Here is a 14317-nt window from a genome sequence, read left to right as displayed (position 1 = left end):
AAAGTGTAGATGACACAAGGTTGTACTTCATAGTTCTGTGATAATTAAATGAAAAGTAAATTCTTGTATGAGATTGTCTACACTTGACGATTTTTCTACTACACACGATCTTCTTTCCTTGCCTTCGAGATAACCAAAATGTCCGTTCTTTCTCAAAAGCCCCGGAAAGTCTTCCCAAACCGCCCGCAATTTTCCGGGTTCATGAAGCCATGCCGAGTGGAAGGAGAAGTTCTGAATCTGGAGGTGTATGGCGAGATCCCGGAAGACATTGATGGGACATTCTACCGGGTGATGCCCGATCCCCAATTCTCGCCCTTCATCGAGAATGATCCAGTGAGCGAATTGATACGAATCTTCAATCCCAAAATAGCAGGATAGCTGACATGACAACAGTGGTTCAATGGCGATGGCAGTATCAGCGCCTTCAAAATCAAAGACGGCTCGGTCTCCTTCAAGCAGCGTTTTGTCCGAACAGAGAAGTTCGTCCGGGAACGAGAGGCCCAAAGAGCATTGCTTGGTACTAACCCTCACCGTTGACAAGCTCACATATAACTAATAACTCGTTTCTTTCTGTAGGTAAATACCGTAACAAATTCATCGATGCCGTGCAATTCGAGATCCGCACCACAGCCAACACAAACGTCGTTCACTTTAACGGCAAATTGTTGGCTCTGAAGGAAGACGCTCCACCATATGCGTTGAATCCTCACACCCTCGAGACAACCGGCCTGTACGACTTCGATGGACAGTTGCCCAGTTTGACATTCACCGCACACCCGAAATTCGACCCGCGCACGGGGGAGATGGTCTGCTTCGGATATGAAGCCAAGGGCGATGGAACACCCGATGTCTGTTATTACCGCATTGCAGCCGACGGAAAGTTCTTGGAAACCGTGTGGTTTACTGCGCCTGTTGTGGCTATGATTCACGATTTTGCTGTCACGGAGAACTGGGTGAGTAGTGATTCTTGTATTTTTAGCGAATCCTCTTCTGATATTGTTCCCCCTTGTTATTTAGGTCCTTTTCCCCGTCATCCCTCAGGTCTGTGACATTGAGAGAATGAAGCAGGGCGGCGAGCACTGGCAGTGGAGCCCCGAAACTCCATTCTATATTGGAGTCCTTCCACGACGAGGAGCAAAGCCATCCAGTCTCAAGGTATGTTCCCCGCACCCTATCTTTCTCCTTCCATCATCTCATCATTTGTCACCTCTCCCAGTGGTTCCGCTACCAAAACTCTTTCCCGGGCCATGTAGCCAACGCCTACGAAGACGAATCCGGCAATGTCGTACTCGACCTCGGACTGAGCGAGAAGAACGTCTTCTTTTGGTGGCCGGATGCGCAAGGAAACTCTCCTGAGCCGAGTTCCATCCACTCCCAGCTAACCCGGTTCACTATCAACCCCAACTCCGAGCAGCTCGACTTGGTGAACTCAACGGTTCTCCAAAGCGACAACTCGGAGTTCTACCGCATTGATGACCGCTTCGCCGCCCAACCGTACAAGCACTGCTTCTTTGACTTAATGAACCCTGCCCTCGGAACCGATTTCCCGACCATCATGCCTCAGCTGGGTGGTGGACACCCGCTGTATAACGCTCTAGCGCACCTGGATATTGAAACTGGAGTGACAGAGATCTACTTCCCTGGAAAGACACATATGGTGCAAGAACCAATTTTCATTCCGCGGCGCGGATCTACCGTTGAGGGCGGTGGGTATGTTATGGCTCTGGTGAATAACTATATTTCTATGTGCAGCGAGTTGCACTTGCTGGATACCAGGGAGTTCACCAAGGCAAAGGCTGTCATCCTGCTGCCGCTTCGGTTGAGGCAGGGACTGCATGGCAATTGGGTTGAGGGCGAGGATCTGTAGGTTGGGGGTTAGGGCAGAGCTTAGGGCAGATGGAAATGGCGAGGAAGGTGATCTATGTTTACACGATTTGACACAGATTTTGGTCATAAGACCGAACACCATCCGTTGATTGTTGCTTTGAAACTAGATTGATGATACATGTATTTCTCTACTCAATTTCATAGGATGTCAATTTTAGCAACGCTTACTCCCCTACGATTCAGACCTTATCATCCATTTCCCTAAGGTAACAACAATGTCAAATGGCAAGGAAAATGTGCATTCGCAATCAATTTCGGGTTCAAATCATCTTGGGCCAGCGAACCATGGAAGTTCCCTAGATACCCGAGTGCAAAAGACAATTGCTGTTGTATTGCAAATAGCCTAACATTTCTCAGTGGGGCGCAGAGGAACAGGATGTCACAATATTTCATGGGATGACAGGATACTATTTAACTTTTAACTTCTGATGAGACAGCAGTCAGGTGGCAAACTAGTGATATATAGATATGTGAAGAAACAGCATCAACTGCGGCGCAAACGTGGAGGTTCGTTTGTTTCAATTATTGAATCGTATTGAAACGAGTTCTAGTTACCGGGAGGTTAAACCATTCCTAGTAATAGAGCCGAACTATAGATTCGTATGTATATAAGTTGTGGTTCTTATATAGTTAATTATTATTGGTCTATTATCTAATAGAGTTCTTGCTTCACACCATAACCAGTGATATCTATGTGTAAGGTTATATAGTATATCTTTATAAACTGATAGCGAAAAGGGGGGGGGACTTAGATTTAGCTAAAGGGGAGCTATTTTCGGCGTCGTTTTAGTCGCTAGTGGAAACGAAGGGAATAACTATATAAGTCGAGCGTTAATATTAGGACCGGAGGATGACTAAAAGTGCTAGGCGGGTGTAGAATAGTGGTGTTATAGGGTAGTAGGCGGTTATAGACCTTGCCAACTCCCACCATTTGGTCCCATAGGAGTGCCAAGAGATGGGACTAGGGTACCCAGTATTGGGTCTTGGGTTGGGTTGGGTTATAGAAGTCGGACCCAAGTTGGGTTTTGGAGAAGCCTATACATAGCATAAATTACAAAACATGGAGGATTAATAAATCGTCCGGTATACCGGCGTTATTGCGCCGACACCGGTAATGGGCCTGATTCCCGAGTTCCCCACGGATAACAATGCATGCCAATATTTATTCGAAGGAAAAGGAAAGGCTCTTGAAAAGTAATCTCATGCATTTAATACAGTAATGCTAAATTGACCTTGTGGTCCCGAAAGCTTTTGTCAGACCTTATGAAAGGAAATCGCATCGCTCAATCTCATATACTCAAAAGCAGCTAAGTTATGTTATGCTTTGGTGTGGCAATTGTTGCGTGTGTTTGCTCTAGCATTTCCCGAAGACTTTATAACATCTACTTTCAACAGATAATAGGACGTGATGTAGGGAATTGCGTCTGCATAGCTGTGTAAGTATTGTATATCATGCTGTAATCCTATTTTCTATGCCATGGATTTCAATAGTCTAAAATTGAAGTTAAAAGTTGCATTATCACCGACTATGTGGGTTTTTCTTGAAACACCAGTTACCAGTATACCAAGACTGATGAGGAAATGAGAAAGCAAAGGAGGGTTAAGCAAATATACTGCAGTCGATTCCGCTGAAATCCCCCTGTTTAACCATTTTTGCGGATCTAGAGGAATATCTAACCGGCAAATCACTGGTTGCGATGTTCACGTAGCTGTGCAGTCCTGGGCCTCGGGACGTGGCTCCCCAATATAACTTTAGTCAGCGGAACCTAGCAAAAGCCGAACCAATCCAGCCGACTTATCCGTTACATACCCAGCTTTTCTCCGGCTTTTCCCCGGCCACTGCCTGCTATGGTATCTCCAGGGCCTTTCGATGATCCAATTTTGTGCGTGGATCTAACTCCGCGGCATTCCGGTGTACTTGGTCCACGGTGGCAGTAAAATGAGTAAAATGCAAGAAGGCCGCTAGCCAACCAGAATAACCAGAATCTGCATCGGATGAATTGAATCCTCTCGGCTCCGTCCCCCGTTTCCGGCGGCTCCCCGTGGGCCATTACATCGGCCCACTCTTCAACTTAATGTAGCACCACTCAGCCTCTCAAGGAGACCAGTTGTTGTCGCAGGCTGAGCCGGAGTACAACGCTCCATCAGCCGACCTGAGGGCGAACTGATTGACGTAATGCCGTGCGGCATTCCGAGCGTCATTTAATCGCTCCGCGATTAAATAAATACGCGCATGACCGCTACAGTTACGCTACAGTTTTGCTACTGACCATCATCTTTCCATGTGTGTGCCTCACACAATATCCCACATGACAAATCAATCAACTATGGATTCCTCATCAACTGCACGCCTCCCATATTATTGGATCCAGCAGAGAATCGAATCACTAGACCCCGAGAAAGACTACGAAGAGATTTGGCGTCTGTCTGCCGGCTATGGGTTGAATCAATTTATGCTCAATCTTGTCTACGCAATCACATTCCCGAACTTCATTGCCACCGAGCAGGGGTCTCGTGCAGTCTGGCGGTCAGATGGAGGAAAAATTGTCTACAAGGCTACCCAGAGAGTCGAGCAGACTGCCAACAACAATGCAATCTGGTGGTGGCATGGACCTCATCACCCTCTTACAAAGAAATCAGTCAACCACATCAATGATCTCCATGTCTACTACAGCAAGCAATTTCCGGGAGACTTCGGTCACAACGAGGACTACGTGTATACCTTGACCTACACGGCGGCAACTATGCACCGTCTAAAGCTAAAGCTAGGTTTTCCTGGCTTTAGCGACAAACAGAAAAAGGCATCTCATCTTTTTTGGCAAGAGATGTCCAAATTGTTCCACGTTGAGGGCAAGCCTATCCACAGCTTCCCCACTGACTGGGATGACCTTATGAGGTACAACGAGGAAGTCGAATCAAACATGGGGATCGCACCTGAGCGTGCAAATCTTGTGGCCGAAGGTTGCTTTGACCAGTTTGCCTTCCGCTTTTTCCCGCCTGGCTTACGCTGGCTGGGTCGAAGGATTGCAATTTGTCTGTCACTGCCCACAACTTTGAAGGCGTGCCAGATCGAACCTGTGAACCCAATCCTGGATTGGTTCATCACTTTTCTCTTGGGAACCTTCATGTTGTTTGTGGAGACCGTATTGCCAGACCCCACAGAATCCTACTGGCAACAACAGGAAAAGCTGTCGGGAGCAGAGAAAGCGCAGGAAATTGCGTCTTACCGCAAAATAGATGCTGAATTTGCGCCTTGGTTTATTCAACGACACAAGAAAGTCGTTCCTGGATGTCCATTTCACGCTGCACTCGGCGAGAAAAAGGTGGTAACCTACCCTCCAAAAGAGTTCGATATTTCCAGAGATTCCGGTAAAACGGAATGAGTACAGCGAAATTGGTACACACACACACAATTTATTAACGCCCGGCGGCTGAACCGAAAGGGCAACTATCTCTGATCTACTATACATGTCATAATATATATAGCACTGTGTCTCCTCAGAGCCCATACAAAAAGTCTTGCAAAATATGTCATCTCAGATGTTCGTATCGCAGCGGATCCTCGTGGATTAGTAATTTCGTTAGTAGACAGGCTTGAAGGCGCTTCTCCAAGTGTTCAACATCCTATTTTCGGCAGTTGAAGCGCGTCTACCATCCGTAACACGAGGTGATTGGTGGGTTAGATCGGCGAGAGTGGGGTGATTTATGTTCGTCGGCATGGTTAGGTGGCCTCGAGTCGGCCCGTGGCGATGGCGAATCGTATTGAGGTCCGTACCGCCTCTAAGTTCGGCGTCCACTTCTGATCATCGGAAGGCGACTTTCCTCCTAGGAAGAAGGATATATTTCCTCGGTGGGTGTTGGTACATTGTAGTAGTTCCGTCCGGTGCGCTGTCCATTTTTGACAACAAAATAGGAAGTGCTCTACGGTCTCTCTCGCTTGTCCACACGCACACTGGTCCGTGTCTGCTACTTTGATTCGATATAGATATCCATTGAGTCTTGCCATGCCGGTTCGGAGTTGGGCCAGCACGCTCGCTTCTTTCCACGATAATCGGTCATACAGCTGCCGAGTGTGTTTGCCTGGGAGTGCTGCATCAACTCGTTTTGCGTGTCTCCCTACGTTCACTGGCAGGTCATTGCTGGGGACTGCTTGGGACCGTGCGACATTCAGTGTTGTTGACTTCATTCTCGGGACGCGTTCTTGCGGGAGAGCATCTTCTTGTGTCGCGGCTCTGGCCTATTCTTTAGCCAGACCCCGCAGTTTGTTGTCTTCGCTCGTTGAGATCCACCGGATATTGATCTGGTTTCCATTTTTCCGTAGCTTTCTCATCAACTTGTACAGTTGGCAGACAAATTCCTGGCCTGACTGTTGTCGAGGATTCCTTAGTGTCAGAGCCGCCGCTTTGTTGCTCGTGAGCAGCGTAATCCTGTAGTCTTTCAGTCCAACTACATATTCAATGCATGTGCCATCGCTGCTAGCTCCGCAGAGAACGGATTTTGCTCTGCTCTTGCACCCAATGTGACGGAAAGGGTCTTCAGTTTTAGTTTTCGATACCGAGATGGCTGCCTCTCGATCGCCACCCCAAATCCGACCAGCCCATTCCGTGCCGAACTGCTGGTTGCGATCTGCATTAGCCCGCCTGGTGCGGTCGGTGACTGCGGGGTTGGTATAACGTCAGCCTGCACGCGTACTTCCCATGGTGCCAATGTGAACGGATTGATGGTTTCCAGTGTTTCCATCTCAATGTTCTTAGCGCGTCTGCTACTTGATACAGCGGCGAACGATGGTATCTTCTGAATTTCTTGATGCGTGCTGTGTTCCGGCGGAGAGGGTTGGTTTCTAGCAGGGTATGTATGTCCGTCCACATCTTCACAGCTCGTCTCCAGAAACGGTGTTGAACAGTGGCAAGGTGGGCCTCCGCCTCTGCTATATTGGTCGTAACTGTGAGGAATGTTCCTATAATCGCCTATGCTCCTATCCTTTAGACGCGGTTGATCGGCCCAATAGCCTTATCTTTATACGCGTACATCTAGACGTTAGACGCGTAGTCTACGACCGGCGCCACTGTCGATATGAATAGCTGCCGAGCTGTCGCTAGGGATTAGGCCTTGACAAGTCCCGCAGCACTGTAAACAGTGCAAACACGACTAACCTCGTGACATGCATAAGTTATGTAGAAAAGCCAGTAATTTTGGGGTATTTTATTTACAGTAAACAGGAAATCTGGAAAAGATCATTATCATATTTGTTTGATTATTTGCGCTTTATTTGGTCCTCTTAGTATATACATATTCATCATCATCTCTCCGACGCTTCCGTTCCCTATGTGGACGCTGGCTATCGCTTTGTACAATTCTAACTATTGGGTGATGATTTGGAAGTTCAACTGAGTCTATCTCTTGATCTAGAGTCTCTTGATCCAGAGTCTCCTGATCCAGAGGTAGGCCTGGGTCCTGGAGACCAGGTGAAGCATCACGATCATGGGCGTCCATGTTATCGGCTTCAGATACATATTCAGTTTCAGACTCAAGTTCCTCATTATCGCTGATACCAGCCATATCATAATCAGATAGTTGAGCCTCTGCCTCCTCATCGGCCTCCATCCTCTCACTTGGGTCCTGGCTTTCTGTAGATAGCTGGCCTTGAGTGTGGTTCGCATCAAAACGCGTCATACAGCGGAGCATCATTAGATCTTGAATGGTCGTTGCATTGAGAGATCCACGTCTGTAATGGCAGACATCCCGCGCTGAGCTGAATAACCGTTCAACTCCTGCGCCAGTAGCAGGAACAGAGAAGACATCCCGGGCTAGCGCCGCAAGGGTTGGGAACTGGGTCTCATGTTGCCTCCAGAATTGACATGGGTCATCATCATCAGTTCCTTGCGAAGTTAGTATATATCATGGTTTCAAGTTCTATGGTATACATACGAAGATTGAGATAACCTGTTAACTCTTCTCGCCAGCCAACCTTCTCTTGGATAGCTGATCTCGGTCGGGTCTGTGCAAGTAGACTAGACATACTCCCAGTTCGTTGTGGAGCCTTGCCTTTATCTACTGATTGAGTTGTAGGCTGGCGCTGATAGTATCGCTTAAGGTAGGAATGTAGAGAGCTTTCGTATACTGTGTACCAGTCCGCATCATCGCCAGCCCAGTCTGCTCCCTTGAAGTAGTCAAGCTTATGCACAGGGGTAAGGATCGTCCCCATTGCATAAAGATGCCCATGAGCCTTCTCAGTATCCTTGTAGTAAGTTGCAAGCTTCTGTTCTCCAGCCTTCAAAGCACAAAGCATCGCCTTTTTCCAAGGAACCTTCTTCCGATGTAGGCGCTTCTGGGAGTCTTCAAAATGTCCAAACAGTCTGTTATATACCTCGAACACGCAATGAATAGTGACATCCTTAACCTTGGATAGTCCGACTGTCCATATGTAAAAAGGTTTTGTGATACAAAGCAGGTATTCAACCTGCCGCCACTCTTGTGCACTTAGCTGGAACCGAAGCTGGTTATATAGAGTACAGTACCTATTAAATGTAGCGGACAGACGATTTGCGCGCTGAAGCATTAGGTATGTTGAATTCCAGCGGGTACGTACATCTTGTATTGGTACGAGCTTCGGCTCACTGTCTTGTAGTGTTAGAAAGAACTCCCGTCGTTGGGGACTGGCGTTGACATAGACTGCAAAAGCACGGATCTAGAGATGGTGTAAGTATGCTTTAATAAAGATATTGAATAACTGACCTTTGCAAGTGTATAGATGATTCCTTTCTCAGATTTGGCCTTTTGAAGAGCCGACTTGTTCTCTTCCTCCGACCAGATAGTATCGGCGGTATCATTGTTTGGGTTGGCTTTCATCAATCCAAGGAGGTCCTTTAAGCTGAGCTAAATCACATGGGCAAGGCATGGAATTCGTACAACTCGTGTGCTATCTGGGAGATTGAGCTGTTCGATCGACTGGTGAAGGCTCTCCATAAGTGTTTTATTGTTAGAGGCGTTATCGGTAGTCACCGCAAGCACTCTATCAATAATATCATGCTGCTGTAGTACATCCTGTAGTATCTCACTCAGGTGACTACCAGTATGCTGACCATATACTGGCTCAAAGCCTAGTAGTATCTCATGATAATTCCAGCCAGAATCCACAAAATAGCCAGTAATTGCCATGAACGCTTGTTGAAAAGGTGAAGTCCAGCAGTCAGGTGCTATTGAAAGCTTAGCATTCTTTGGTAAAAGAGAAAGGGCCTTTTGATGATCCCCCTTGACCATCATTTGTAGGCGACGCCGTGCTGTCTTAGGAGTCAAGATTGGAGGTATATCTTTTGAGAGGCGAGCAAATCGAACAAATTTAAATATTTCCGGCCTTTCGAGGAACTGGAAGGGGAGCTGACACATTGTGATTAAATTGATTTGAATTCGTTCCCAATCCTCAGTATTAAAAGTGGTCTTCTGCTCCGAAGGACACTCAGACTAAGATATATTGAATTAGTATATAGTTCGTTTTGAGATATGATAGTATATATTACCGCAAACTGTAGCGATTGCCTTAATGTCTGCTGAAGAGAAGAACTCCTTCCACCCTGCTGACAGGTCTTGCTCTCACGGTGCTTTTTTAACGAGTGAAGACCTCCAGACTGTGATGGATGAGGAATCGCCTTTCCACATCGTCGACAAAGTGCCATCGGCTGTCCAGTCTGATAGTGTGCAACCTGGTCGAAGTGCTCCCAATGTGGTGATGTATAATTCGCTTCAAAGTTCACTTTACGTCGTGAAGTATTTGGTTGGGCGTGTGTAGTGTGTCGCCACCACTCAATAAATTGTGTTTTGTTCATCTTCGTATAGCACACCCAAAGCTTCTTAGCTCCAGGGCCAATTCGTTCGAGGGTTGTTGGAGCAGTGATAGTATGTGGAGCCTGGAACTCTGGAATGCTAAGGATTGAGGGGGCTTCGGGATTTGGTGTTTGTTGGCTGATTGACTGGTCAGGAGTAAGGGGATCATGTGTTAAATCGTATGAAAGAAAGTCGCAGTCGGTAAGGCGGTCTGGATATCCAATTTGCGATGAAGATACCTGCGAAGAAGGGCCAGCCTCAGCGTACTGTCCAAAATGTGACATATTGAAGGTTAAGGGCAAATGGTATGTATAGGTATATGGTGTGAGGTAAAGGGGAAAACAGAAAGCACAAATGGCCTACCTAGACAAAATCTGCGACCGACACAACTAACAATAAACAGGGAGAGCGTCTACTATGTTAGTATAGTGGTAGATAGATCATAAAGCCGAATATAAATCTCGATATCTATTGGCTATGTACCTCCGACTCCTATAATAGCCCCACCGTAGTGCTGCAGCACTCCCGCAGCACTCCCGCAGCACCACGATATAGTGCTATGATATAATGTATTTCGGGGTCTACATTATCCCCTTATTCTACATAGCTGCCTAAAGTCCACTTTTCTGACCTCGGTCGGAAAATAGACAGTACATCAAGTTATTATACAAAGCCTATACAATATATTAATTATAAAGATCAAAATAAGATATAGGGTAATTCATCCGGTCGCAGCACTATACTATTTAAAAAAATGGTGAAATATAGGCTTTTACTGTAGAAAAATAAAATCGAAACTACAAGGTACAAACTAGAAGGTATATACATAGAGTAAATATATATATCCACACACAATACCAGCACATTCTCTTCCATATAATATCAACCACTAATTCTATACTGTTTTGGGCTGATTTTACTTTAAATCTACATTTGTATAGTACTTGAAGCTTTTAATTTATTTTTTGAACGTGAGTTGATACGAATCTCAGTAGTGAGTGAGCATAACTGCCTCCCAATGCCAATACATGAGTAAAAAACAGTAATCTATCAAAATAAGTCAGCATTTTATCCATCCATTTTGGGTAATTCTTGGCAGAATTATGCTAGCGCAGCACTAAAACTGGTGCTGCGACGGTGCTGCAGCACCATACAACAGCACCAAAATTGGCTTAGTTCCGCAGCACCTCGCAGCACCATATCGCAGCACCAAAATTGCCTTGGTGCTGCGGGACTTGTCAAGGACTAGTAGGACTGGATACCAAAATAATTAGCGCAATAGCTAGTACAATAACTCCTGGTTCGCGGCTGCTGGTAACGCCTAAAGGCTAGATAAATAACGTGAGGTCAACGTGATAGCGGTATATCAAGGGGATTGTGACTTATAGACTATACGCCATATATGTATGCGAGGAAAGAAAGCTTGCGATCCGTGCCGATATGGGTCGTGCCGCGGCCCGGTTCTGATCGGATATTTTGGCGTACGGCCGAGTACTAGACTAAATCTGGCCCGAATTACCAGTCACCGTATTACGGAGGAATACGTGATATATTATGCGTCAATCCAACCAAATCTCGTAGATGTTATTCGTTCCCCTAGTGCTATTGTATCCTTATGTCTGTAAGTAGGTCACCCATAGGTATCACTATAAGGAAATGTAGGTTATATAAGTTAATCTCTAGATAATAGGGCCGTTAGTATTATTTCTCTATTATAGCGGGGGAAAAAACGTATAAAAGGAAAGGACGAGTAAGGAAGGCAATTAAGGCGTCGCCCGACTGTGGATAGGAGATAAAAATATATCTGCGAACCGGATCTGTAAATCACGGCTAGCCCTCTTTCGAAATTACCCCTGAAAATGCCAGGCCTAGCCACGCTAAGACCACGCCAAGATATCTATAAAAGGCTAATCGAAGTGATTACCGAGCTCCGCGTAGAAGGGTCAGAGCTGTAAGAGAATAGAAATTGAATATATACCTATATTGCTTCCCCTTTGCCCTAAGGGTATTGCGCCGATATTAGGGTTCTTCCGGTAGCTATAGTTTATTCGCGGCACTCAAATTCTACGATATGATCCATCTAACTGTAGATCTTATAACGATATTCCCTAAGTCCTCTATTTATAAGATAGGCACCTATAAAGCCGTATAAATTATATTATACACTAGCCTAAAGCTACGTATATATCTATTGTATGTTAGCTAGATGAATAAGCCCGTAAGATCACTATGATAGTATGGCTTTCTCTGTAAAGCGACCCATCTTCCTCTCTATACTACGCCTATCTTTAGAAGGGCGATATATATTGGTTGGCTTATTAGTTTGCTTGTTGGTTAGCTTGGGCCAGCGTTTGTTGATTGGTTAACGGAAGGGTACTTGGTAGTAAATAACCTGGAAGCGAGTTGGTATCAAGTATTCTAAGGTGCCTATTCTAGGCTTACTAGTTCCCTTGAAATATATTAGAAGTAGGCAGGGTCGCGGCTAGGCGTTTGTTCTTCTCTGCTTCTACTCTGCCAGAAAGTTTGGTCTGCGTAATCATGAAATCGGCGCTCGTCTGTATCAGCTAAGGCAATAAGTCATCACTCGCTATACCACTGAGCTGCGCGGTCTCTAGTTGCTGTTTCAAATTCTATATTTATATCTTAAATGCCTAGACCGTGACTAGAGACTGATCTTTTTCGATGCTTAGCTGGCGGATCTTCGCTGCGGCTTAGGCGTTATCGGCCTCTAGTCGCTAGATAGAAAGTATTGACTCGTCCCGCTCCCTATTAGCGTCTTTAAAAACCTATAAGTATGGTCGATGAATAATCTTCTAATGTTTTTGTTTCTGGGTCTTGGCTATCGGCGAGGGAGACTAGATTCCGCTTTAGCTCTGAGTATACTTGTATTCACGGGACGGTGATGGCAGGACATACTAGCGGTGGCTGTAGGTGTGTGCCTTGAGTGCCTGACAGAGGGGTAGTATCAGGTCTAGTGATAGTAGTCCGCCGAGCGCGTTTGGGGATAACATTTGACTCGGGAATGCTCTAGCTAGCTCTAGCGGGGGCTTGGGGTGCCGATCTATAGGAAGGCATGTTGAACGTTAAGCCTCTGAAAGTGGTTACGATATTGGAGGCTTTTATAAGAAGAAACGGTTTTTTGCTCTAGACTTACCGGTTTAGGTGGGCAACGCGAGCTTTAAAGGTCTCCGGTGGTACTGGATAGTATCTAGACTACGGCGAAATGAGTAGATTTACTACCGATTCATGTGGACCGCAATATTTTGAGGTTGCTAGGTTGGGGAGAAAATCCATTCACCGGCCTGACTAGAGACGATAGGCCCGTAATAAACGGTTATCCCTGTAGTATCATAGATATGGTTATATTCCGGTAGCCGGCTATTGACTATTTTCTTCTCCGGTTTTGCTCCCTGCTTTCCGTTTACTATCAGTTAACCGCTAGGCTCCTCAACGGTTGTGATGTTCCGTTACTAGTGATCCTGCGGTTAGACTGAGCGTTGTACGAGATAGAGCACTCTATATGCCGGTGGGCAGCCCTCATAAACATCCTTAATAAACAGATCACTAGAATACTGACCCTATGCTCATTCTAATAATCCAAGTGTTGCCTGGCCCGTGCAATTTTCGCCCCGTATCCGGCTCTCGCTATCCGTTATGTGCCTTGACCTGTCCGGCGTTTTGTAGACCATTCAGTTAGCGCGGGGGATAGAGTCCCACTAATAATTAGAAGAATAGTGGTAATTTTGTCTTCCAAATAGGATTGATCGCGACCTCATAGATCTGTTTGGCCTAGAAACGGTAACCATACTCTGGCTCGCACTCGTCGCGGCTAATTGCTAGAGAAGGTCTACAGTATGATATATGACGTAAGTATTTAGAGCAATATAGAGTATGTGGACCGCGTGCTGGTCCATGCTTAAGACGTTAAACCTTAAAATCATTTTAGAGACCATTCGGGGAGGCCGAACAATATTGCCTCTGATACGTGGAGGCTCATAGGGTACTCCACCTTTAGAGTCGATCGCGATTCAATAGTGCCGCCACTTAACCAGAAATCGAAAGTATATTGTGGACTACCGGTAAATTTAATCCTGTGGCATAATTTCTATTAATCTGTGATTAGGAGGCGTATGCCAGGGTACGGTACGCGATTTGGCCTAGACCGGCTGGCATGCCCAGATTCCGTCCCATGCGACACCGGCTCGGTCGACTTTTCCCGGGCGGCGCCCTTGGATTTTCCCCTTCTGTTTTCTCTCTTCACCCTTTTCTCAGAATTAGGGCCGTATTTTGCTCTCCAGGCAGAGAGTCTGTCCTCATAAGCTTCGACGCCGAAGTTCCAATTTGTGATAAATATCCTCGGGAGGCCCTTCTAGGGTGGTGCGCCATAAGAACTAACGGGTGTTAATAAAAATTGCGTGGCTCGTCCTGGTCTGTTATTGTTGATGTGTAGACCTGGTAGGTTTCTGGATTCAAAGTTCGGCCGGTTATATTACAGATGGTTAGGCTTGAAGGCAGTTTCTATACTCGTGCAACCGCGTATGGCTAGAAACAAGCCAATATGGCCCGTTGAAAGCCCGCAGAAAGGGAAGTCTATTAGGGGTCCGAGACG

The 14317-nt window shown here is 46.1% G+C and overlaps 3 protein-coding genes across 3 annotated transcripts; 2 read left to right on the top strand and 1 right to left on the bottom strand.

Moving 5' to 3' along the window:
- Window positions 1-138: 138 nt before the first annotated feature.
- Window positions 139-1867, top strand: N7525_004653 (carotenoid oxygenase family protein; the record flags this gene model as incomplete). The annotated part of the gene is made up of 5 exons (XM_061213112.1): window positions 139-333; window positions 394-517; window positions 577-953; window positions 1018-1155; window positions 1217-1867. 5 exons carry the CDS (start codon window positions 139-141, stop codon window positions 1865-1867), a joined length of 1485 nt encoding a protein of 494 aa, XP_061070133.1.
- Window positions 1868-4214: 2347 nt separating this feature from the next.
- N7525_004652 (uncharacterized protein) lies at window positions 4215-5124 on the top strand (the record flags this gene model as incomplete). The annotated part of the gene is made up of 2 exons (XM_061213111.1): window positions 4215-5017; window positions 5070-5124. 2 exons carry the CDS (start codon window positions 4215-4217, stop codon window positions 5122-5124), a joined length of 858 nt encoding a protein of 285 aa, XP_061070132.1.
- Window positions 5125-7152: 2028 nt separating this feature from the next.
- Window positions 7153-9992, bottom strand: N7525_004651 (uncharacterized protein; the record flags this gene model as incomplete). Its single annotated transcript, XM_061213110.1, has 6 exons — window positions 7153-7766; window positions 7816-8383; window positions 8477-8575; window positions 8623-8751; window positions 8797-9348; window positions 9405-9992. The coding sequence occupies 6 exons, from the start codon at window positions 9990-9992 to the stop codon at window positions 7153-7155; spliced, it is 2550 nt and encodes an 849-aa protein (XP_061070131.1).
- Window positions 9993-14317: the final 4325 nt, after the last annotated feature.

Source organism: Penicillium rubens, assembly GCF_028828025.1.
Source record: "Penicillium rubens strain IBT 27055 chromosome Unknown utg000002l_segment0_segment0, whole genome shotgun sequence".
Taxonomy (NCBI): domain Eukaryota; kingdom Fungi; phylum Ascomycota; class Eurotiomycetes; order Eurotiales; family Aspergillaceae; genus Penicillium; species Penicillium rubens.
Note: the sequence above shows the minus strand (reverse complement) of the source record. Positions and strands in the feature narration are given on the sequence as shown.